Source organism: Bufo bufo, chromosome 7, assembly GCF_905171765.1.
Source record: "Bufo bufo chromosome 7, aBufBuf1.1, whole genome shotgun sequence".
In the NCBI taxonomy this organism is placed as follows: domain Eukaryota; kingdom Metazoa; phylum Chordata; class Amphibia; order Anura; family Bufonidae; genus Bufo; species Bufo bufo.
Genome location: NC_053395.1, coordinates 144,120,425 through 144,146,012, shown reverse-complemented (window position 1 = coordinate 144,146,012; position 25,588 = coordinate 144,120,425). Strand labels below are relative to the sequence as shown.

The 25,588-nt window shown below is 46.4% G+C and overlaps 1 protein-coding gene across 1 annotated transcript in view; it reads left to right on the top strand.

Annotated features, from left to right (window-relative positions):
- Positions 1 to 25,588, top strand: part of LOC121007847 (origin recognition complex subunit 2-like) — a 47,906-nt gene that overhangs the window by 10,575 nt on the left and 11,743 nt on the right. The window contains exons 6-8 of the mRNA XM_040440092.1: positions 6,236 to 6,332; positions 16,120 to 16,266; positions 23,972 to 24,143. Coding sequence (XP_040296026.1) covers positions 6,236 to 6,332; positions 16,120 to 16,266; positions 23,972 to 24,143 — 416 coding nt within the window. The remainder of the gene's footprint in view (positions 1 to 6,235; positions 6,333 to 16,119; positions 16,267 to 23,971; positions 24,144 to 25,588) is intronic.

Sequence of the window (25,588 nt, the reverse complement as noted above, 5' to 3'; positions counted from 1 at the left end):
AAAAAAATCAGATCTTATAGCACATGAGAATCTCTAATAATGCTAGAACCATCCCTGTACCTCACATGGATCCAGAGTCTTTCTTGCCCAGGGGATGTGGCCTTTCTCAGAGTGCGCGGCCTTTCTGCTCTCTTTGTAACTGTCACAGCTTCTATCAAGATAGGGCAAGTCGCAGTTGAATGATGGAACTGAGCATGTGCATCCACCTCCGCGATGTTGCTGAGGTGGACAGAGAAGGAAAATAACAAACAGCAGGTGGTGCTATGCATATACATTTTATAGAATAACTCCTTGGCTACATTAAATTTTTAATTACATCCAATGACAAAAATATTCAGGGTTGGAAAAATGTACAATATTTTTCTTTGGACAACTGCTTTTACCCTTTCAGGACCCTGCCATATTCCTCCTTAAGGACCAGGCCGTTTTTTGGAAATTTGACGTGTCATTTTATGTGGTAATATCTTTGGAACGCTTTTACTCATCCAAGCCATTCTGAGATTTTTTTTCTCGTGACACATTGTACTTCATGTTCGTGGTCAATTTCAGTCAATATTTTTCCTATTTATTTTTTATCCCAAATTTACCAGAAAGTTGGAAAAATTCGCAACTTTCCAAATTTCAATTTCTATGCTTTTAAAAAGATAGTGATACCTCATATAATACTTGTTACTTTACATTTCCCATATGTCTACTTTGTTTGGATCATTTAGTGAATGCCTGTTTATTTTTTGGGGATTTTAGAAGTCTTAGAGGTTTAGAAGCAAATCTAGAAATTTTAGAGAAAATTTCCAAAACCCACTTTTTTAACCCCTTAGGGACTTAAGGACTCGGCAAACATGGCGTACCGGTACGTCCTAAGGACCCAGGATGTACCGGTACGTCCTAACTTTAAAACGGCATTGCGGTGCGGCGGGGGTTAATCGCAACAGGATGTTCGCTGAAATCATTCAGCGGGCATCCTGTCACAACGCCGGGGGGGGGGGGGGGGGGTCATGTGACCCCCCCTGCATCGGCGATCGTCCCAAACCGCAGGTCAATTCAGACCTGCGGTTTTACCTTATCCGGCGGGCGGCGGTGCCATCAGGTCCCCATGCGGCTGTAGGGGGGACCTGATGGCATGGAAGGCAGCGCGATGCCTTCCTGAGGCATCGCCGCTCCCCTCCTGTGACGTGCCTGTGAGATCCAGCCCCCTGGATCTCACAGGCCGCCAATGCATTCCAATACAGAAGTATTGGAATGCATTGTAAAGGGGATTAGACCTCCAAAAGCTCAAAAAAATAAAGTGAAAAAATTAAAGTTTTCCCCTCAAAAAAATTAAAGTTTCAAGTAAAAATAAACAAAAACGTCATTTTCCCCAAATAAAGTAAAAAAAAAAATTGGAAAAAAGTAGGGGAAAAAAAAGTATACATATTGGGTATCCGTATCGACCGACTCTATAAACATATCACATGACTTAACCCCTCAGATGAACACCATAAAAAATAAAAACTGTGCTAAATAAACAATTTTTTTGTCACCTTACATCACAAAAAGTACAACAGCAAGCGATCAAAAAGGCGTTTGCCCACCAAAATAATACCAATCTAACCGTCACCTCATCCCGCAAAAAATGAGCCCCTACCTGAGACAATCGCCCAAAAAATAAAAAAACTATGGCTCAGAATATGGAGGCACTAAAAACATCTTTTTTTTTTGTTTTAAAAAAGCTGTTATTGTGTAAAACTTGCATAAATAAAAAAAAAGTGTACATATTAGGTATCGCCGTGTCCGTATCGACCGGCTCTATACAAATATCACATGACCTAACCCCTGAGATGAACACCGTAAAAAATAAAAACTGTGCTAAATAAACCATTTTTTGTCACCTTACATCACAAAAAGTGTAATAGCAAGCGATCAAAAAGTCACACGCACCCCAAAATAGTGGCAATAAAACCGTCATCTCATCCCGCAAAAATCATACCCTACCCAAGGTAATCGCCCAAAAACTGAAAAAATTTATGTCTCTCAGACTATGGAAACACTAAAACATGATTATTTTTTTTTTGCTTCAAAAATGAAATCATTGTGTAAAACTTACATAAATAAAAAAAAAAGTATACATATTAGGTATCGCAGCGTCCGTGACAACCTGGTCTATAAAAAAATCACATGATCTAACCTGTCAGACGAATGTTGTAAATAACAAAAAATAAAAACTGTGCCAAAACTGCTATTTCTTGTTACCTTGCCTCACAAAAAGTGTAATATAGAGCAACCAAAAATCATATGTACCCTAAACTAGTACCAGCAATACTGCCACCCTATTCCGTAGTTTCTAAAATGGGGTCACTTTTTGGGAGTTTCTACTCTAGGGGTGCATCAGGGGGGCTTCAAATGGGACATGGTGTAAAAAAAAAAACAGTCCAGCAAAACCTGCCTTCCAAAAACCATATGGCATTCCTTTCCTTCTGTGCCCTGGCGTGTGCCCGTACAGCGGTTTACGACCACATATAAGGTGTTTCTGTAAACTACAGAATCAGGGCCATAACTATTGTTTGGTTTGGCTGTTAACCCTTGCTTTGTAACTGGAAAAAAATTATTAAAATGGAAAATCTGCCAAAAAAGTGCAATTTTGAAATTGTATCTCTATTTTCCATTAATTCTTGTGGAACACCTAAAGGGTTAACAAAGTTTGTAAAATCAGTTTTGAATACCTTGAGGGGTGTAGTTTATAGAATGGGGTCATTTTTGGGAGGTTTCTATTATGTCAGCCTCGCAAAGTGACTTCAGACCTGAACTGGTCCCTAAAAATTGGGTTTTTGAAAATTTCTGAAAAATTTCAAGATTTGCTTCTAAACTTCTAAGCCTTGTAACCTCCCCAAAAAATAAAATATCATTCCCAAAATGATCCAAACATGAAGTAGACATATGGGGAATGTAAAGTAATAACTATTTTTGGAGGTATTACTATATATTATAGAAGTAGAGAAATTGAAACTTTGAAATTTGCAATTTTTTACACATTTTTTGTAAATTTGGTATTTTTTTTTTATAAATGATTATTATTATTTTTTTTTTACTTCATTTTACCAGTGTCATGAAGTACAATATGTGACAAAAAAACTGTCTCAGAATGGCCTGGATAAGTCAAAGCGTTTTAAAGTTGGCAAAAAATGGCCAAGTCCTTAAGGTGAAATAGGGCTGAGTTCTTAAGGGGTTAAGGACTAGTTCAGTTATGAAGTCACTGTTGGGCTTGCATAATAGAAACCACCCATAAATGCCCCCATTTTAGAAACTACACCCCTTAAGGTATTCAAAACGGGTTTTACAAACTTTTTTAGCGCTTTAGGTGTTCCACAAGAATTAAAGGGGTTGTCCGAGTTATTTTTTTATTCTTTCTATGTTTCTAACTAGGCAAATATAACCGCTTTCCAATTAACTCACTATCTCCAGTGGCTAGTTTATCAGATTTCAGAGGGTTACATGACCTGTGATGTCAGCTTCTCTCCCTGCTCTGATAATGTTCGTGCACAAGCCTGAGAAACCTGTACACCAGACGTCACTGTGCTGGCCACGCCCCCCTGCACTGCTGGCTGCTGCTTTTTGCTCTCTCCCAGGAATCTTAACCCCTTCAGCTGCACAGACTCAGGGCTGAAGTGTTTACGGTGTAGCTGCAGGCAGTGAGGAGACAAATGCTGGGCACAGGAGCTGAAAGAGAAGTTCTGCAGAGCATTGCAGGTAGGGGGAAGATCCTGTGTGTATTAGCAGTGTCATTATACAGCTAGGAATTGTAATTCTACACATACAACATGCTGCTGAGTCTCCCAGCAGGCAGACATGTCACGTCACTCGGGGCAGCACTTGTATTCACTCCCTTAGCAGTGTCATTATACAGCTGGGACTTGTAGTCCTACACATACAACATGCTGCAGAGTCTCCCAGCAGGCAGACATGTCACTCAGGGCAGCACTTGTATTCACTCCCTTAGCGGAGCAGGGGGAGGGCCAGAGATTGTTTTTATTGCAAGCAAACAAAGGGCCAGGCCCAGAAGAGAACCAGGCAAATGAGGAAATAGATATTTTTTTGCCTAAAACTTGCTTAGCTTAGTTATATATTGCTGACCATCAGATTTACAGTGCTATCTTTTTTTTTTTTTTCCCATAACTCTGACAACCCCTTTAAAGAAAAATGTAGATGATATTTCAGAATTTCATATTTTGGGCAGATTTTCCATTATAATCCAATTTTTTTTCCCCAGTAACAAAGCAAGGGTTAGCAGCCAAACAAAACTCAATATTTATTGCCCTGATTTTGTAGTTTACAGAAACACCCCATTTGTGATCGTAAACAACTGTATGGGTACACGGCAGGGCGCAGAAGGAAAGGAACGCCATATGGTTTTTGGAGGGCAGATTTCACCGGGATAATTTTAAGTTGCCATGTCACATTTGAAGACCCCCCTGATGCACCCCTAGAGTAGAAACTCCAAAAAAGTTACCCCATTTTGGAAACTACTTGATATAGTGGCAGGTTTGTTGTACTATTTTAGGGTACATATGATTTTTGGTTGCTCTGTATTACACTCTTTGTGAGGCAAGGTAACAAAAAATAGCTGTTTTGGCAAAGTTTTTATTTTTTGTTATTTACAATGTTCAATGTTAGATCATGTGCTATTTTTATAGAGCAGGATGTTACGGACACGACAATACCAAATATGATTTTTTGTTTGTTTGTTTCAGTAGTTCAAAATAAAGCATATTTGAAACTTAATATTTTTTTTTTACAGTCTCCATATTCTGAAAGCCTTTTTTTTTTTTTTTTGGGCGACTGTCTTAAGTGGGGTCTCATTTTTTTTTCGGGATGAGATGACAGTTTGGTACTATTTTAGGGGGCATATGCCTTTTTGATCATTTGTTGTTGCACTTTTTGTAAGGTGACAAAAAAATGGTTGTTTTAGCACAGTTTTTATTTTATTTTTTTCTACGGCGTTAAGGTGAGGGGGTGGGTCATGTGATATTTTTATAGAGCCGATCGTTACGGACGCGGCAATACCCAATATCTTTTAGTTTCAAGGAAAAAATAATAAAATAAAAAAATTTAAAATAATTTTTTTATTATGAAAAACACTTCTTTTTTTAACTTTTTATTTTTGTCCCACTCTGGGACTTCAACTTCTGGGGTCTGATTCCCCTCTGCAATGCATTACAATACATCCTGTATTGCTTGTATGCTGAGAGCCTGCCTGTGAGACCCAGCATAAGGGGCTGGATCTCACAGGCTAGAAGGCAAGCCCTGATGCCTATGGAATGCATCGGGCTGCGTTCTCTACCGCGCGGGGATCCAATGGGGAAGCTGAGGGAACCCTTACCCTCTGTATGCTGCAATCAGCTTTGACTGCAGCATACAAGGGGTTAATACGCTGGCATCTGTGTTTTGACCGATGCCGGAGTATGCAGCAGGGCGCGGAGGTCAGTGACTGCCGGGTCTGTGCCGCTGATCGGGCGGGCGCAGCTCCTGCACCCGCCCGATCAGCCTGCGCCGTACATGTATTACTGTTATGGATCATTCACATGACTGTAGGCCGTCTGCTCCATTGACTTGAATGGGTCCGCATTCTGCAAGATACAGTGCAGAGTGGTGGCATGGATCGGAAGCCTATGGGAGCACCCGGAAGAACTTCCGTGGGCATTTTGGTCCATGTCCTATGTTTTGCTGTATATTGCGGATCACTGATTCACTCAAGTCAATGGGTCCGCGCTGTAATATGGGATTCACTTGGCCGGTGCCCGTGCATTGTGGACCGCAATTTGCGGTCTGCAGCACATGCACAGACTGCCTACGGTTGTGTGAATGGACCCTTATATTGTGTTTTCTATTATTACTCTTGGGGATGGCCAGATAGGGGATGAGTTTACAGATTGCAAACAAACCCTGTGTGTAGTCTGACCCTGCATGTTGCTGATGACTACACACAGGGGTATATTAGTAATCCATGGAGACACAGTGGAAGTACACAAAACAATAGTCACTTCATTTTTTATTTCAGCTGCATTAGAGCAAATAAAAAATAGTTTATAAATCTGCCCATATCCCTTAATGGTTCCTAATGAATGGTCACATTGTCAAACAGTAGCTGTTTGTGGGAAAGGTGGATGAAACTGGCATTACTCTTCCGACGAGTTGTTGCATAGGATGGAAATATTTAGTATTTATTCTATGTAGATTAACTATTCTTTGTGTTTCTATCCAGATCTTGAACTCCATCACAGAAGAGGCACTTGGTTACTCTGGAACTTTTCGTAGTCCATTGGATCAAATGAACTTTATAGCTCAGAAGTTCAAAGAGGGTAAATGAAGTGAGCCTTAATTTATGTGGCTTGAATGGGACACAGAACCGACCTAGAAAGGAGTGAAAATATAAACCCAAGATAAGCTTGACCATAGGTGGCCTCTTCAGAAGGCCTTCAGATGGATCAGGACTACATGTATTGTAGCTCCAGTGGTGCTTTTTCTTAACGGATGCATCTGGCTCATTTAACCCATATACATTTTATGCCGCTTTTTAGGCCACTGATAGCTGGATAAACCTAGATAACAGTATCACAAAGTGTCATTTCTACAGTCTGGCACAGGCCCCAATTGGGTGAAACTTTTTTTAAGTTTTGTTACCAGGTGACCCAAGCAGACTACCACAGGGGATTTGTACCTATGACACTGGCTGACCTTTTACATGTGCACTTGGCAGCTGAAGGCATCTGTGTTGGTCCTATGTTCATATGTGTCCACATTGCTGAGAAATGACGTTTTAACATATGCAAATGAGCCTTTAAGAACAAGTGGGTGTTGCCATTGTTCCTAGAGGCTCATTTGCATATATTAAAACTTCATTTTTCTCAGCAATGAGGACACGTATGAACATGGGACCAACACAGATGTCTTCAGCTGCCAAGAACACAGTGGCCAGACAGTTTCCTTTATTTAAATATAAGTGCATGTCCTCCATTTCTCAGAAGCTTAGAAGATTAGCGCTCCATACACAATATTGTGCAAAGTATACCAGATAACTGTACTGCATGTCTTGCTGTGAGGAGTGGTGACAGTGTTTTGAAAGGGTTTTCCAGGAGTATAATATTGAAGAACTATCCTCAGGGTAGGTCATCAATATCAGAATTGTGGTTTTTTTTCGACTCCCGGGACCACTGCCGATCAGCTGTATGAAGAGGCCTCCGCACACAATACCAAGACTGATGAATGTGATGTCTCCAGCGAAGGAAGAGACTGCAGTGCTCACCAAGTGCCACAGCCTCTTTAAAAAATTGATTGGTAGGGGTCCTGGGAGTTGGCCAGTTAGATATTGACCTATCCCGGGGATGGGTCATTGAAGGGAATCTGTCACCCTGGTTGTGGACTATTATTTACAGTAATACATGCATAGTAGTGCAGATAAGGAGTCGAGATCCCCCCGGGTTCCCCTGCTGTCAGTGCTCAGAACTGCACTGAAATACACAGTGCGGGCTGCAGTGCTGACTCGTGTGCGCATGCAGGGCAGTCATGACAACGTATTTCAACGCAGCGCTGACAGCGGAGCAACAGAGGGCAGTAAGAAAATAAAAAATAGGGACCTGTGCTCCATATCTGCAGTACTACTCATGTATTACTGTAGGTAATGGTACATCATCTGGGTGATGGATTCTCTTTAATATTGTACTCATGGAAAACCGATTAGAATTGTTTCTGCACCACCCAGAACTCATTGATATGGCACATGGAGTGTCTTGTTGATCACCTCCAGAGAGGGTCTTCTGTTTGTTCTGGTGTTTTTTTTTTGTTGTTTTTTTTTTACCCTGTGACTGTGTTAGAGTTGTTTGGTTGCAGTCAGATGGATGAGTCTCAAAGATCATTTTGTTTTCCAGCCTCAGTGTATATAGGGTATTTAATCTGCATTGCAGATGTGATTGCACAATCAGTACAAGAAGCAATTTATCCCCCTAATAGTTACCAACTTTTTTTTTTAGAGCATTTGGAGTTACATAACCACGGCAGCTGCCTGTGTGATCAGTGGCATTTCCATAATGAGTGTTCATTTTGTACTTACAGTGAATTGATGCTTAAAGGGAACCTGTCACCGGTATTTTGTGTATAGAGCTGAGGACATGGGTTGCTAGATGGCCGCTAGCACATCCACAATACCCAGTCCCCATAGCTCTGTGTGCTTTTATTGTGTAAAAAACCCGATTTGATACATATGCAAATTAACCTGAGATGAGTCCTGTCCCCGACTCATCTCACATACAGGACTTATCTCAGGTTAATTTGCATATGTATTAAATAGTTTTTTTTACACAATAAAAGCACACAGACCTATGGGGACTGGGTATTGCGGATGTGCTAGCGGCGATCTAGCAACCCATGTCCTCAGCTCTATACCCAAAATCCCGGTGACAGGTTCCCTTTAATGAGCTGTTGGCCTGTGAGGCAGCTGTACTTCTGGCTTCAGTGTTGGAGCAATGCTATTACTCAAGTCATGCATGTTTAAATCCCTTCCGATATGTAGGTAAAACAGGAGTATTTATATTGTAATTATTTATTCTGCAATCCCTATTCACTAGGGAGTCCTTGGTTTGCTAAGCATGGCCTTAACCGGTTTAGCCAATTAAGTTCCCAGTCTGTCCCTGATCGGATACTTAAAGTGGCCCTGGAAAAAAAACTAAAAGTGACCCCATGTTGTTGCCGGGTCCAGGGCTCCAGATGGTGACCAAAATGGTAGAATTTACAAATGGCGACAAGACTTTTTAGTCTTTAGTCGGGCACAGGAGATGATAGTTCTCTGCCCCACCGCCGATGTTCTTCTCAGCAGCGCAGTGGAGAAGGAGTCTCTTCCTCCCCCCTGTGCTGCTGCCGCCGCCGCCAATAAGAGGAGAGACGGGAGGAGGAGGGGAATGGCTGTGGCCACTGTACCACCAATGAAGATAACTGACCTGGTAATACAAAAACAGAAGGCGGGTGCCGGAATCAAATAACCAGCATCCGACCTCTATGACAGGGAGATGTGATCCGTTGCAGTTAACCCCCCAGGTGCGGCACCTGAGGGGTTAACTTCAGCGGATCGCATCTCCCTGTCATAAAGGTCGGGTGCTGGCTATTTGATTCCGGCACCCGCCGCCTGTATTTGTATTAACAGGTCAGTTATCTTCATTGGTGGCGCAGCGCCATGAGTTCGAATCCCCCGCTCTCCAGGCTCCTTCTGCAGCGGGGATAACTAAAGGGTTAATACTGAGATCCCCGGAGCAACCCGCAGGGGGATAGTGTCCCCTGTACTCTCTGCAAGGACTGCAGCAGCGGCACCCAAAAAGCACCGGCAGGCTAAGCCTGCCTCTGCACCGGACGACCGGCAGCGTGACGGCCGCACAGAGATCGCGGCGTCTCTCTTGTGCTGGTACGGCCAGTACCTCTCTGCGGCGACCTTTTCATTGCTACGCCGCATACCGCCCCCTTTTCCATAAGATAGAGGGGGGAAGAATGGAAATAATCGGCAAACTTCGGCGTCGCAGGCCGTCACTTCCGGCCTATCTATATTTATATTTAAATCGCGCGAACGAAGCTAGCGGGGGGGCGGAGCTTCGCTTCCCGCTCCTCTCTATTCCCGCCTTCCGGTCATTCTAGGAGACCAGCAATCTCTGCTGCAACTCCTTCCCTGAGGAGAGATCGTGCTTGTGCGCCTACTCCTGCTCCGGTCCCTGCTGTCTACTGTGCTTCCAGCCCTGAAGTCTTCGGTCTGGTAGGACTGCTAACCCCTTCCTAGTGCCAGCAGCCCCTAGCCTGGACGGCCATACCATTCTAGCCAACATGTCCGATCCCTCAGGGGCCTCTGGGCCCTGGTATCACACCTGCACCGCCTGTGATGCACCCTTCCCACGGGGGCAATCAGACCCGCATTGCTCTGCATGCCAGGTCCCAATACAGGGTCCGCCACTTGCTGTGCCGCCCCCTGTTCTCTTGGATCCTCCTGAATGGGCAAGATCCCTGTCCCAGGCCGTGGAAAGCCTCACTAATGTAGTGGGCCGCCTTGCGAATACACAGCCTGCCACGCAGCCTGATACACCCCCTGCCGTACCCTCCGGGTCCGCTACTTCGGCCGACCCGTCTGGGTCCCTCGCTCCTAGCGACGCCTCCAGGGCCCGGCACCCCCAGAAGCGGTCCAGGGCGGAGTGCGTGTCATCCTCGGATGCATCCCTGCCACCTCCAAGGGTACGGTCTCAGTCGGGCCCCTCCTCCTCACAGGACATGCCTTCAGAGGGAGAATTAGTGGATTCGGATTGGGATATGGACTCTGCTTTACCGTCCAAGCTGGCCTCTGCTGTGGGCCATCTCATTACCAACATTCGTGACACCTTTAAAATTCACGATGACCCTCCGAGCTCTGACAAGGCCGGTGTGTCCTTTTTCTGCCCCAAGCAGGCGTCCACAGTATTCCCTCTCCATGCCGACTTCTCGTCGGTAGTTTCTAAGGCCTGGTCTCGCCCTGATGCCCGTTTTACCCCCCTAAGAAGTTGGATATCTGTTATCCCTTCCCGGCGGATTGCATCTCCACTTGGGCGTCTTCGCCTAAGGTTGACCCTCCCGTGGCCCGCTTGTCCAAAAGCACGGTCTTACAAAGGTGGGGGGGGGAGGATGGGGTGGGAAGAGCACCCATCTTCCCCAGCCTAGGACCAAGAGCGCCATTCGAGGCCGTCCTGGTTTCTCTCGCTTTAGGTCCTCCCGCAGGGCCTCTGGTCCTCGATCCGCGTCCGGTCCGTCGTCTAACTCTTCCCAGGATAGGCGCAAAAAGCCCTTTTTTCGGACTCAACCCTCCTGGCGTAAGTCCCAGCCTGCTCGCCCTCCCACGGCCAAGCAGACCCCCGCCTGAGGGTGCGCCCCTAGTGGGGGTGGGGGGACTCCTCCTCCTGTTCAGGGACATCTGGCAGGCGCACGTCTCCGACGCCTGGGCTCTCGAAGTTGTATCTTCCGGATACAAAATCAAATTCGTGTCCTTCCCTCCGGTTCGCTTTTTTCTCTCCCGTGTCCCGAGGGACCCCCAGTGTGCGGCCGACTTCTCCGAAGCCATTTGCACCCTTCTGGAAAAAGGAGTGATCACTCCAGTTCCTCTAAGGGACCGATTTCAAGGGGTTCTACTCTAACCTTTTTGTGGTCCCCAAAAAAGAAGGTTCGGTAAGACCAATATTGGACCTCAAGCGGTTCAACTGTTTCCTCCGTCTTCGGCGGTTCAGGATGGGGTCCCTCAGATCCGTGGTGGCCTCTCTGGAAAGAGGGGAGTTTCTGTCGTCTATCGACATCCAGGACTCTTACCTCCACGTCCCGATCGCTCAGTGTCACCAGCGTTTCCTTCGCTTTGCGGTGGGGAACGACCTTTATCAATTTGTCGCCCTCCCCTTCGGCCTGGCGACGGCTCCTCGGGTGTTCACCAAGATCCTTGCCCCTGTCCAGGCCTTGCTCCGCTCCAGGGATGTTTTTCTACTTCCCTACTTGGACGATCTGCTCATCAAGGCGCCCTCCTGTTCCCAGACATCCACCAGCGTGAACCTCACGCTGCAAACCTTGGAGCAGTTCGGTTGGATTATCAACCTTCCCAAGTCCTCGCTTACCCCATCCAGACAACTTGTCTTCTGGGGATGTTACTGGATACAGAAGCGGCGGAGGTTCGGCTCCCACCGGAAAAGCGCCAGCTCCTCCTCGGACCCTGCTTCTCCACCGCCGTCCGTCCTTCCGGTCCAGCATGTGGGTATTGGGACAGATGGTGTCCTGTTTCAAAGCGATTCCCTTCGCGCAATATCACTCCCGCATCTTCCAGACGGCAATTCTGTCTGCTTGGGACAAGTCCCTGGAGAGTCTGGACCGGCCCTTCCCCCTTCCTTCCCATGCTCGGACTTCCCTCCTCTGGTCGTTACGGACCCCCCTCCAGGGAAAATCCTTTCTGCCGATGACCTGGTTGGTGGTTACCACCGATTCCAGTCTGCAGGGGTGTGGGGGTGTTTCCTCCCCGGTCCGTCCAGGGCACTTGGTCTCCATCGAAGTCCAAACTGCCGATAAACATTCTGGAACTGAGGGCGATTCTCCTATCGCTCCGGCATTGGACTCCACTACTTCGGGGTCATCCCGTTCGTGTCCAGTCGGACAACGCCACGGCTGTGGCGTATATAAATCATCAAGGGGCACTCGCAGTGCAGCGGCTATGCGGGAGGCATCTCGCATCCTCCATTGGGCGGAAACTCATGTTCCGGCCCTGTCGGCCATTTACATTCCGGGGGTGGACAACTGGGCGGCGGACTTTCTCAGTCGGACGACGATCAACCCGGGCGAGTGGTCTCTGCATCCCGACGTGTTCAAGTCCATTTGCCTCCTTGGGTTTGTCCGGATGTGGATCTCATGGCCTCCAGGTTCAACCACAAGCTCCCCACCTTTCTGTCCAGGTCCAAGGACCCGGGGGTGTACCGTGCCAACGCTCTCGTTCTTCCGTGGACAGAATTTTCCCTCCTGTACGTGTTTCCGCCCCTCCATCTTCTGCCACGGGTTCTCCGGAAAATCGCGTCAGAGGGCGTGCCTACGGTTCTCATAGCCCTGGATTGGCCTCACCGGCCTTGGTACGCCGACCTAATGCTGCTCCTGGGAGACATGCCTTGGCCGCTGCCTCTAAGATAAGACCTCCTCTCTCAAGGGCCGATCTTCCACCGGCATTTAGGGTCGCTACGTTTAACGGCATGGCTATTGAGACCGCAGTTTTAACGAGACAGGGTTTTTCGGCGGATTTGGTTCGTACCATGATCCGCGCACGAAAGCCGGCCTTGTCCAGGATTTATTACTGGACCTGGCGGTCTTACCTGGGTTTTTGCGAAACTCTGGACCTGGGTTTGGGTCTCAGCTCGTTAAAGGTTCAGGTCTCGGTGCTTTCCATCCTCTTCCAGCGTCCTCTGGCCCCTCTCGGGCCTGTCAAAACCTTTATCCAGGGAGTCGCTCATTCTGTTCCCCCGTTTCGCTCTCCCATTCCACCCTGGGACCTTAATGTTGTGCTGACAGCACTCCAGTCTACCCCCTTCGAGCCCTTGCGGAGGGTTTCTCTTCGCCTTTTGTCCTGCAAGGTCATTTTCCTTGTGGCCATCACGTCCCTTCGACGGGTGTCTGAATTTGCTGCACTTTCTTGCGCAGGATAAGGCGGTTCTCCGTCCGGTTCCTTCCTTCCGAAGGTGTTCTCCGCCTTTCACCTCAATGAGGACATCGTCCTCCCTTCCCTTTGTCCGTCTCCTTCTCATCCTCTAGAACGGGAGCTTCACCGGCTGGATGTTGTTAGGGCCATGAAGATTTACCTGGAAGTCACCGGACCCTTTCGGCGCACGGACTGTTTGTGGTTCCGGAAGGTCCGCGCAAGGGGTTGGCGGCGTCCAGGGTGTCTATTGCCCGCTTCATCAAGATGGCTATTGCCGAGGCTTACCGCGTCAAGGACAAGGAGACGCCTTTTGGTGTTACGGCTCATTCTACCAGAGCGGTTGGTGCTTCTTGGGCTCAGAGGCATCGGGCTTCGGCTGAGCAACTGTGTAAGGCGGCCACCTGGTCTTCCTTGCACACCTTCACCAAGTTGTACAGGGTGAACACCTATGCATCGGCGGATGCTGCTTTGGGCCGCCTGGTCTTGCAGGTGGTGGTTTCTTGATACCTCCGGTGGTTTTCGCCTTGGGCTGTAGTCCCTCCCCTCTTAGACTGCTCTTGAACGTCCCAAGGTTTCCTGTGTTCCCCAAGGAGTTGGGCGAGAAAACAAGATTTTTGTATAACTTGCCAGTAAAATCTCTTTCTCGCTCTTCCTTTGGGGACACAGCATCCACCCATTGTTCTGGTTTACCGTTACGGTTTAGTTGCCCCTGTCGGGTAGTTGACTTGTTTGGTTTTATATGGTTGGTCATTGCCTTTCTTTCACTACTTGGACACGCAACTGGTAGTCTCTCTCTCCAGGCTGAGGGTATATCTGCTGGAGGAGGGGCTTAACAGTTTTCACTTAGTGTCACGCCTCCTAGGGAGTTGAGCTATACCCAAGGTTTCCTGTGTCCCCCAAGGAAGAGCGAGAAAGAGATTTTACTGGTAAGTTATACAAAAATCTTGTTTTTATGGTGTCGAAAGCGAATCCAAATTTTGGTATCGAAACAACCCTACGCCAATCTGATCGGCGTAGCGTTGTCACGATACAAAATTTTTTAATTGGTTTCGATTTGGCGAGTAAAAATTTTATTTGGCTCCTACATTTTTCAGTTCAGGAGCCAATGGCTACTAGGTATTTTTTTTTTTTTTTTTAGTCTGGAGCACTGGGGTCCAAATTGTCAGACGGTACAACATGAGTAGGCAGGGCCAGCAATCCCATAGTGCAGCACAAAATACCGCCGCCCTCGCAGTATTCAACTATATCATCATCCGGAGGACGGCAATGCAGTTGAGTTCAGGAGGCCACTTGTGGCCACCGGCTAGGTGCATAAGTACCTGATGCTCCTACATTGATTAATGTACCTGGCTGGTGGCCATGAGGATGGTGGCCCCCTGGGCACCAGTCAACAAGCAAATTTCCCTGTAGGATCCATGGCCAGTCCAATCGTGTGCATGCCGTCTTTTTTTTTTTTTTTTTCTTTTTTCCTTCTATAGAATTGCCTTATTCTTGTCCGCAAAACGGACAAGAATAGGGCATGTTCTATTTTTTTATTTTATTTTTTTGCAGGGCTGCGGAATGGACAAACCAATGTGGACAGCACACTGTGTGCTTTCCTAATCTTTTGCTGCTCCATTGAAATGAATGTGAAAAAAAATGCATACCAGATGCAGAAAAATTATACTGTCGTGTACATGGGGCCTAAAGAAAACATAGTAACAGGAGGTAATTTACTATCTAGCTATAGCCTGCAATATTATTACACTCCAGAAATACATCCAGACCCCTCTTGAACTCTTTTAGTGAATTCACCATCACCGCCTACCCTTAGAAAGCAATATGGATGCTTCGTGTGAGGGCTCAGTAATTTACCAAGTGGACTAATCAGTATGGCTTCGCTCATTATCATAGTGAAAGCCCCTTTAGGCCACATGCGTTCGTTGTATATTACATGCAGAGTTCCCTGTGGACTTCGGTGTGGTAAATCCCCAGCATAATACTGTAGCTTTCAGAATGTCATTTACACGTTGTGGAATATTTTCCTACATAACTTTACCTCCGATTACATGGGATAAAATGTCATTGCAGGAGGTTGGTTTTTACAGACACCAGCTTGTGACCAGTCAAAGGAGCGTCAAATGAGAATACGGCTCCAAATTTCCTGCATAGACATGGCTAGAAGATAGAATTCTTTCTTAATGCAAAAACCACAACCGGGAGCTCACTTACTGTTATATACTGCATTGAATATTACAATTGTGTGCAGTAAGCACGCTCTAGTGGTGGCTGGAGGCAGCCAACATTTTTTTATGTTTAAAGAGGTTCTCCAGCAGTATTACATTTCTATATATGGCTCACACCAGGTTTAAGAGAAATTGCCAGGAAAGGCCCGCTCAGCCAATTCCTGGTGGAGACTGGTTACTACTGCGGCCAGTGATTGGCTGAACAAGCCTCTCCAGGCATCTTTCTACATGTGAAACAGGAAGTGGAAAGCTGGCTAATTTTTTATCCACTGTGAGCCATATATTAAAATGTAATACAGCTGGATCAACCCCTTTAAATCTATTTTATGTCCTGATACACAGCTCCAAATCTCATGCATAAATAAAGTTCCAACTATAACAATATACCGCATGTAAACACTGGTGGTCTGTGCATCCATAACTCGCCACATGGTGGCTGGCACACAATTTACAGCTGTGTCCTTCTCTGCTCAGGGGCTGAATACATTCACTCAGCTAGGAAAGCAACCACATGGATAAATGACATGACTGCCCCATCTGGTGAGCCGTGGACATGGAGACAACCGTGTCCATTGTTTACATGGGTAGTCCATGGGCAGCAGGGGGTCTTCAGATGAAGTGCTGCAGTAAGGATTGAGATGATTTGCAGTTTATGGATATGTTGTGTATGTTCTGTGGCTAATGGGCTGTTCTCTTGCAATTTTTTTCCAGAACCATCTCTAGAACTTTATCTTCTTATCCATAATCTGGACAGTCATATGCTAAGAGGAGACAAAAGTCAACAAGTACTAGGGCAGCTGGCTTCTATCGCCAATATCCATGTTCTGGCTTCCATTGACCACATGAACGCCCCCTTAAGTAAGTGTGATGTTTTCACAGGCATTGTTACCTCTTCTTTGATGTACTATATATGAGTTGTATGAGCAGAAACAGCTAATGGGCAGCCATAACTGTTTATGTTCTGTAGGATACTGGTCCCATGATATATTGAGAATCTGTTGTCCTCAATGGGAAAGATTTATCAAGCACCATATGCAACTTTTAAAATGTCATTTGTGCAATAATTTTTACACAAATGTTAGTTTCATGCCACCTTTTCCACTTTCCCAAAGGGTCAGTGATGCAGGCTAGGGATCGACTGATTATCGGTTTTACCGATATTATCGGCCGATATTCAGGATTTTGGACGTTATCGGCATCTATTTTGTCGATATTCCGATAACATATGGGGAATAAGGATCTCGCTGCTGACAGCGCTCTGTGTTCCCTCAGCAGCACAGGGGAGAAGGAAGCAGTGTCTCCCTCCCCCCTGTGCTGCTGCTGCCACCAATGAGAGGAGGGAGGAGAAGAGAAGGGGAGGGGCTGTGGCCGCTGCCACCAATGAGTGGAGGGAGGAGAAGAGAAGGAGAAGGGCTGTGGCCACTGCACCACCAATGAAGATACCTCTCTCATTAAGGCTACTTTCACACTTGCGTGTCTGCCCAGACGGATCCGCTCCTATAATGCAAACAATGGGATCCGTCTGCATTATATTTCAGAAAAAACTCTAAGTGTAAAAGTTAGTCAGACGGATCCATCCAGACTTTGCATTGAAAGTCAATGGGGGACGGATCCGTTTGAAATTGCACCATATTGTGTCAACTTCAAACGGATCCGTCCCTATTGACTTACATTGTAAGTCTGGACGGATCCGTTTGGCTCCGCGCGGCCAGGCGGACACCCTGAACGCTGCAAGCTGCGTTCGGGTGTCCGCCTGCTGAGCGGAACGGAGGCCAAACTGAGGCATTCTGAGCAGATCCGCAACCACTCAGAATTCATTGGGGCTGTACGGATCCGTTCGGGGCCGCTTGTGAGAGCCTTCACACGGAACTCACAAGCGGAACCCCGAACGCAAGTGTGAAAGTAGCCTTACTCATATACAGGAGGCGGGAGCTGGCTGCAGAATCACATAGCCAGCTCCTGACCTATATGAGCGGTAGCTGCGATCTGCGGTAGTTAACCCCTCAGGTGATCCAGATGAATGTAGATTTCCAATATTTATTTTGCAGATATATACAACGTTTCGGGGAGTTACCTCCCCTTCATCAGGTAAAAACATTCATCTGCATCTAGAGGAACATCCCTCAGCCTGTATATATCTGCAAAATAAATATTGGAAATCTACATTCATCTGGATCTTCTGGTTGGTTTCTTGCGCCGAGGGATGTTCCTCTATCCTCACTTTCCCAAAGGGGTGTGGTGTTGGCGAGGTCATCGGCCTCAGCAGATTTATCATAGCTCATGCCAGTTTCTGCAGTAAAAAACGCTGGTCTTGATAAATCTCCCCCAATATCTGTAACTGGGACAGCAGTTCTTGTCTGACACTTTAAAAAAAAAAAAAAATTATTATTATTATTATTATTATTTGTAAGAATACATAATTGTCTTTTTAATAGAGGGAGGGGTCACTATTAAAAGGTGACCTTAGGCCTAGTTCACACTTCAATGATTTGGTCAGTGATTTCCATCAGTGATTGTGAGGCAAAAACAGTTGTGAGTCAGAAACATAGGTGCAGATCTTCCCATTATACCTTCTTTCTGTATAGCCTATACTCCTGGTTTTGGCCCGCAATCACTGATGGAAATCTTTGACCAAACACTGAATTATAAACTAGGCCTTAGGCTGCTGACACACGTTCAGGCTTTTTTTTTTTTTAAACTCGTTTTATTGAAGTTTAACAACAAGCATGGTTCATCACATTTCGGAGCAGTGGCATCCCACGCAGGGGAGCCCCTAGCTCCACACAATTCAGTCATGGTATAAAGTGCGTTGGATAATTATCAGCAATATTTCAACAGCTTGGCATCAAAGATACTACAGACCTACCTTTCAATACTCAGACACCCAGCGCAGTGGGGTCTTCCAACACGGAGTGCATATGCCTAGATTGTAAGGAGTGAGTTGAGGAACACCACTCTCCCCACACTTTCTGAAATTTCCTTGGGCACTTTCTATGTATATATACCACTTTTTCCATATTCATTGCATGATTCATCAAGGTCTTCCATTGGCCCACCGTAGGGAGTCTTTCCGCCATCCACCTTATCGCTACAGCCTTCCTAGCCAAGAAGAGAGCCTCCCCTAAAAATACTCTCTGATAGTGTGTCCACTGTTCCTCCTCTAATATCCCAAGGATACATATTTTAGGGCAGACTTCTATCGGAACAGGTACCATTGTGGAGAGAACATCTACAATTTGACCCCAAAAAGCTTGTAAATATCTACATCCCCACATTAAATGCCAGAAATCGGCACCCTCCTCTTGACATCTATGACACCTGGTGCTAGGCAATCTCCCCATCTTATACAACCTAAGAGGGGACAGATAGCTTCTATGCAGTATGAACAATTGTATCAGTTTATTATTTACCGATGGGGAAACCTTAGTAGGTACCAACATGGCCTCCTCCCATTCTTCAGCATCCAGAGTTGGAATATTAGCCTTCCATTTCGCTTCTACCTCCAATGGTTGAAGAATCATGCGGTCGCCCAATAAATATGTATACAATATAGAAATAATGCCTTTAGGTCCCTGTGATCTCAACACCCCTATCAATGGGTATTTAGAAATACTACGATTCGTCCCCCTAAACTGAGCATTCAGGGCGTGCCGTAATTGAAGGTACCTATAAAACAAAGAGTGGGGAATCTCAAATTTCTCCTGTAATTGCTGTAGAGTCCGCAGTACACCCCCAACATACAGCTCAGCCAGTGTCAGCACCCCACATCCTTTCCATGTCTCGGCGCCCTCCAAGGCTATCAAGTGCGGCAGCATGGGATTATCCCAGAGCGGAGTTGCATCTGGCAAGTCTACATATGAGTTGAATTTGGCTGCTTTCCACACTTGATTAGGCAATCTATGAGCAGGAAGTAACCTCCCGTGGACCAAACCTGGAGATTCCAGCACAGGCCACAGAGTATAAAGACCAAGATATTCCTTCAGCCAATATTCTGGCCCTGGTAGTTCCCCCTGTTTAACCCATGCCGCAACATATTTCAGCTGGCCGGCCAGATAATATAGAAAAAAATCTGGTAAAGCCGCCCCCCCCCCCTGTCTTAGACCTCTGTAGCACTTTCTGTGAAAGCTTCCTCCTAGCTTTTCCCCACACAAAAGCCGTAACCAGGGAATGCAGCCTATCAAAAAAGGCCTTTGGTACCGGGGCGCATGCGTGCGACAGGAGGTACAAACCCTTGGGGAGCAAAATCATTTTAACTAAATTCAGTCTCCCCATCACCGAGATCGGTAATGCCTCCATGTCTTAAATTTATCAATGAATAGGGACTCTATCGGTTCTATATTCCTCGCCCCAGACACACTAGGGTCCTTTGTGATCACAATGCCAAGATACTTAAACTGGTCTACTACCGGTAAATTATGTATACACTCCGGCCATCCATGATCCCAAAGAGGCATAATAGCTGATTTCGCCCAGTTTATGAGCAAGCCCGAGTATGTGCCAAATTTCTCTATTGCCTCAATTGCTCTGGGGAGGGTCCGCTCAGGCTCGTCCATAAACAGGAGGAGATCGTCCGCATACAGACCTATCTTTTATTCCCTATCTCCTTTAGAAATCCCCATGTAGGTCCTATCCTGTCTGACCCGCAATGCTAAATGCTCGATTACCACCGCAAACAAGAGGGGGGAGAGGGGGCATCCCTGCCTGGTGCCTCTATGCAAAGTAAATGAATCTGACAGGGTTCCATTTACTAGTATATTTGCCTTAGGTCTGGTACAGAATCTCAACCCACCGGATGAACCCCGGGCCAAATCCAAATTCCTTCAGTATCCGTAACAGGAAAGGCCACTCCACAGAGTCAAAGGCCTTGGCCGTGTCAAGTGACGCCATGGCCCATTCACGACCCTCCGCTACTCCTATCTGGGGCAATGACCTGGGCTCTCCTAATATTATCAGAGGTGGTCCTCCCCGGCATGAACCCTGCCTGATCCTGATGAACTATAGACGTAATTACTTTATTTAAACGGGAAGCTAACAGCCTAGTTAGAATTTTGTAGTCTAAATTAAGCAATGAAATCGGCCTGTTAGAGCCACACGCGGTTTTAATATGACAACAATAGTGGCATCATATAAGGTCTCAGGTAGCTGATGGCGCTGGAATGATGCTGAGTACAGCTTAAGGAGTTGGGGACTGAGAATTTCACTATACCTGGAGTAAACTTCAATCGGGATCCCATCCGGGCCCGGTGCCTTCCCAGATGGTATATCATGAATGGCTAACTGGGGGGGGTTGGGTTATATATGTTAATTATAACATACGGGATGTGAACAATAAAGCCATACACTATTGTCCCTCTGGGTCAGCAATTGACTGCTGCGGTTCCCATAGGAGTCCCTTGCGCACTAATATGGCCGTACCTCTAGAATTTGATGTACCGTATGATTGAAGTGACCACTGCACCCATTGTTTAGCAATTCTATGCCCTGTGTCAGCCGTCAGATGAGTCTCCTGAAGTCCCAGAACGTGAGGGCAATAGCGTCGCACATGCGAGAATACCGCTATCCTCTTATTCGGATCTCCCAGGCCTCTCACGTTCCAGGACATCACCACTAGAGGTCCCATGATTCAAGCATAGGGTTATCTCTCCAGTAGTGCCGGATGCCATCCGGCAATTGAGATGGGGCCTCACTTAGTTTAATGGTTCGCCTCCCAACCACACTCCTATTGAACAATTGATGTGACCATGCTTTCAATAACTTAATGAACATATAACATAACAGGTATACTCCTAATACCTCTGAACAAACATTCAGTGTATGCAACATAGTGTTAACAACGTGGCAATATATTCGAGGACCAGTGCGGGAAAAAGATGTAATGCCCACACAGGTAGCCGAACACTCCCCGGTCAATGTAAATATTGCAGCTGCAGATGCAACTAAGCCTCATAAGGTGCATATATGTATATCCAGCCCTCCTATAGATCAATATCAGCAACTGAACTATATCTGTGAACACAATAATCTGTTATCCAAAAGAACATCTCATTGCATGCAGGTAAGGCTAAATATTGCACCGTATAATAAGGATAATTAACTCAGTGACAAGGCATCCATATCGTGCCTTTCCAGGACCAACAATACTTGCAACTCAGTCCCGATGTTTCAGGTCAGTGCAGCCTTGGACGTCTGGCGACCCATTCCTCAGCTTCCTTCGGATCGGTGAAAAAAATAGGCCGGACACCATCTACTTCACGTAGTCGCGCCGGGTAAGCCATAGAGTACTGCAAGTTCAATTCCCTGAGGCGCCTCTTGACCAAAACAATGGTGGCCCTCTTCTTCTGCAGATCCGCAGAATAGTCCGGGAAAAGCGACACATTGGCGTTTTCGTGCGTCAGTACCCCCTTGCTCCTCGCTTGGCTGAGAATTAGATCCCTATCCCTCCAGTTTAATTGGCGGGCGAGCAGGGGCCTCGGTGGTGCGCCTGGAGGCGGTTGTCTGGCGGGGACTCTGTGCGCCCTTTCCACTGCATAGGCCGCAGAGAACGTGGCTGCAGGAAACTGGGCCTTAAACCATAATTCCAGAAAGCTGGCAGGATCTCTCCCCTCCGCTCTCTCTGGCATCCCCAGGATGCTCACATTATTGCGTCGGGCCCGATTCTCTAGGCTGTCGCACTTCTGCCGCCATAATCCAACAGCTCTTTCCACCTCCGTCAGCCTCGAATCCAGCGGTCTGGTGTAGTCCTCCAGCTCCGACACCCGGTCCTCAGTGTGCTTGACTCTCTCCCTCAACTGTTGCACGTCCTGTCTCAGGAGGCCCAGGTCGACGCGCACTTCTATCTTGCAGGTAAGGGAGGATTGGCAGGAGGATATAGCTGTAAGGAGCTGCTCAGAGACCGCTTTCAGCGTTATCTCCGGTTCGCCAGCATCTTCGTTCTCTATCTGCTGTGCGGCCTGCCCACGCGTCACCGCTGCACGTGGAGTGGCGGGAGCCGCGGCGCCATGTTGGTTTTCCTGGCGGGCATATTCTTTAAGTTTATCGGCTGCAGACTGCGCCTTACTGGGACCCATATCGTGGTGCCTGGGTTTCCTCCTTCTCCTCTGCACTTGCCAGTCTGAGTTTGAGGAATGCAGCTTGGCAGGATTAGTCAGGATAGATTCTAGGGACCGGAGCCGCTCTCAAGTGCGTGCGGTCATGCCGGCAGTTGGCCACGCCCCCCACGTTCAGGCTTTTTGATGCAGTTTTTGAAGCCAAAATCAGGTATGGATTGTAAGAGGAGAGAACCGTATTAAGGACAGATACAACTGCTCCACTTTTTTCATTCCATTCCTGGTTTTGGTTTCAAAAACTGCATCAAAAAAACCTACCATGTGGCAGCATCCTTAAGCCTCATGTACACGATCGTGTGTTTTGCAGTCCACAAACGTCGGAACTGGTTGTGTGTGTGCTGCCATTTTCTTTTTCCCTTCTATAGAAATGTCTTATCCTTGTCTGCAAAATGGACAGACAGGACATACGGATGTGGACAGCACACGGTGACCACGTTTTTTGCAGTCCTATTGAAATATATGGGTCTGTATCCAATCTACAAAAAATGCGGATCAAAAGTGAAACAAAAATACGGTTGTATGCATAGGGCCTTAGGCTGGATGTAAGGTGACCACGTTTTAGCTTCTGTATTACGGCTGCGAGATCCCTTATCACAAATCATTGTTTCTGGACAGCAGATCCCTGTTTAGGCAAGACAATCTGCTGCACAGAAACGGTGACTACCGGAGACTATTGGTTGGTCGCCAGCACCTTTTTTTTTTCTACAAATGCTCATCTCCAATAATTGGCCTGATTTTCAGTCCATGTAAAAGGACCATAAGGCTATAGTTATACAAGATTGAAATTTTCAATCAGGCCCAAGCCACTCCGTGCACTCTTGCTCCTTTTTGCTTCTTCTGTTGGAGCCTGATCCTGTCTGTCAAGGAGAGGATGGGGGTTCGCAAAGGAAGTTCAAGGAGCCAAGCGGTGCAGGGTCCAAGCTTTGGCCCACCCTCTGTGCTCTTAACTGCTCATTTGCATATAGATTAAAAATACTTTTTCTCCAAAATGAACCAACAGATTGCTAAGTGAAAGGTGTAACTACATTCAGCTGAGCTATTCCTACAAGGCGTTTTGCCTGCTGGCGGCAGGTTTCATTTAAGTTATACTAGTTTCCAATATTCACCCTACTGTTTTCTTTTTAGGACACGGCTGGTGTTGAGTATGGTATAAAACTACACCCTAAACCATTGCGGTACATAGCCTACATCCATATCTGCAAGGAAGATTTGACTAGCCCCCAATCAGCGCAGATCTTTTTTTTCCTGCCATGTGTCATTTGACAAATAAGCCGTATGTGAACAGGTCCTTCTAATTTCCATATAAATCCACATCCTGGAGAAGCTGCATGCGGAGTATACTGAGTTCTATAGATGGACATGTGTTGCTTTTTTATAAATCATGGTCCGCTTTAGTTCTGACAGCCTTATTATCTATAAAATATTTTATTTTATTTTTTATTTTTCTCTCTCTCCAGTGTGGGACCAGTCAAAGCAAAGCCTCTATAACTGGCTGTGGTATGAAACGACTACTTATAGTTCCTACATAGAAGAGACATCCTATGAAAATTCATTGCTGGTGAAACGCTCTGGAGCACTGGCCCTCAGCTCGCTCACTCATGTACTCCGCAGTCTCACACCCAATGCCAGGTACAGAGAACTTCTTTCTCATCAAAATTTGCTGTCTGAAATAGTCTGTCTCTTCGGATGTTTACTAATAAGTGACAATCCGCTCGCAATGGAACCTGTTGCAAAGATTTCTTTTTTTTTTTTCTCTCTGTTGGAAAGACCATCGCTTTAATTCTTAATTATGGCTAAAAGGGTTTTCCAGCTTTTAATGACCTGGTTTGGATCTGAGCTGTAGTACGCCAGCATGGCCTCCACACTGTTGACGAGATTTCTGCTTCTGACTCCATCCATCATTGTGTTTCTGACACCGGTTGCTGATGCAAACAGCTTGACCGGTGGAGATGCGGTGTGTGTGACCTGTCTGGAATATCCCAGTTTTTCTGGTGTAGTATACATAGTTCAAGATACGACCAGCCTCTGTCCTTTTTGTCCATGTCATTTATATATATATATATATATATATATATATATATATATAATGGATCATGTCCAAACAGTGAGGGAAAGGATATTGCCCGATACTAGTTTAAAGTGTATTTGCTAGTTTATTAGAGCTAGGCTTGTATACCTGAGTTAGTCTGTCAATGACTGTCAAAAGATCTGTAACTACCTTATAATAACAGCCTTCATTAATGTCCCCTGTCCCTTTCTACTGGTCCCTTTAAAAGACCGTTGCTAGGGCTTTTCTGTCTCCAGCTTAAAGGGGTTCTGCACTTTGTTTAAACTGATGATCTATCCTCTGGATAGATCAGCATCTGATCGGCGGGGACCCGACAACTGGGACCCCCGCCGATCAGCTGTTTGAGAAGGCAGCGGTGCTCCAGCAGCGCTGCGGCCTTCTCACTGTTTACCGCTGGCCGAGTGACGTCACGACTTGTATCAGCTGGCCTGGGCGGGGCTAAGCTCCATTCAAGGGTACGGAGCTTAGCCGCGCCCAGGCCAGTGATACTAGTCGTGACGTCACTGGGCCTGCGGTAAACAGTGAGAAGGCTGCGGCGCTGCTGGAGTGCCGCTGCCTTCTCAAACAGCTGATCAGCGGGGGTGTCGGAGCCCTGCCGATCAGATGCTGATGATCTATCCGGAGGATAGATCATCAGTTTAAACAAAGTGCAGAACCCCTTTAATGTAAACAGAAGACAGAGGGCAGTCCTCCACACTGCATGCCTGTTTAGGCTTCAGAGTAAGGAAGCGTGTCTCTCAGTAATCCAGTCTAATTGGCTGGCATGAAGCTGTTGGCTACAGCAAGTGTGTATGGGAAGTGAGGGAAGGCAGTTTTGGCCTCTGAGAACTGGCAGAGGAGCCACCCTCAGAAGATCCTCATATTGTAGAGGTTAAAATAGCCGTAACTAAGGAAAAAAACTCAAGGAAAACAGTGGACAGTGGTATGTGAAGAAACTAAAGATTGCTTTATGCATAATGTTGATGCAGATTTTTTTTTTATGAAAACATGACAGTTACACTTCAAA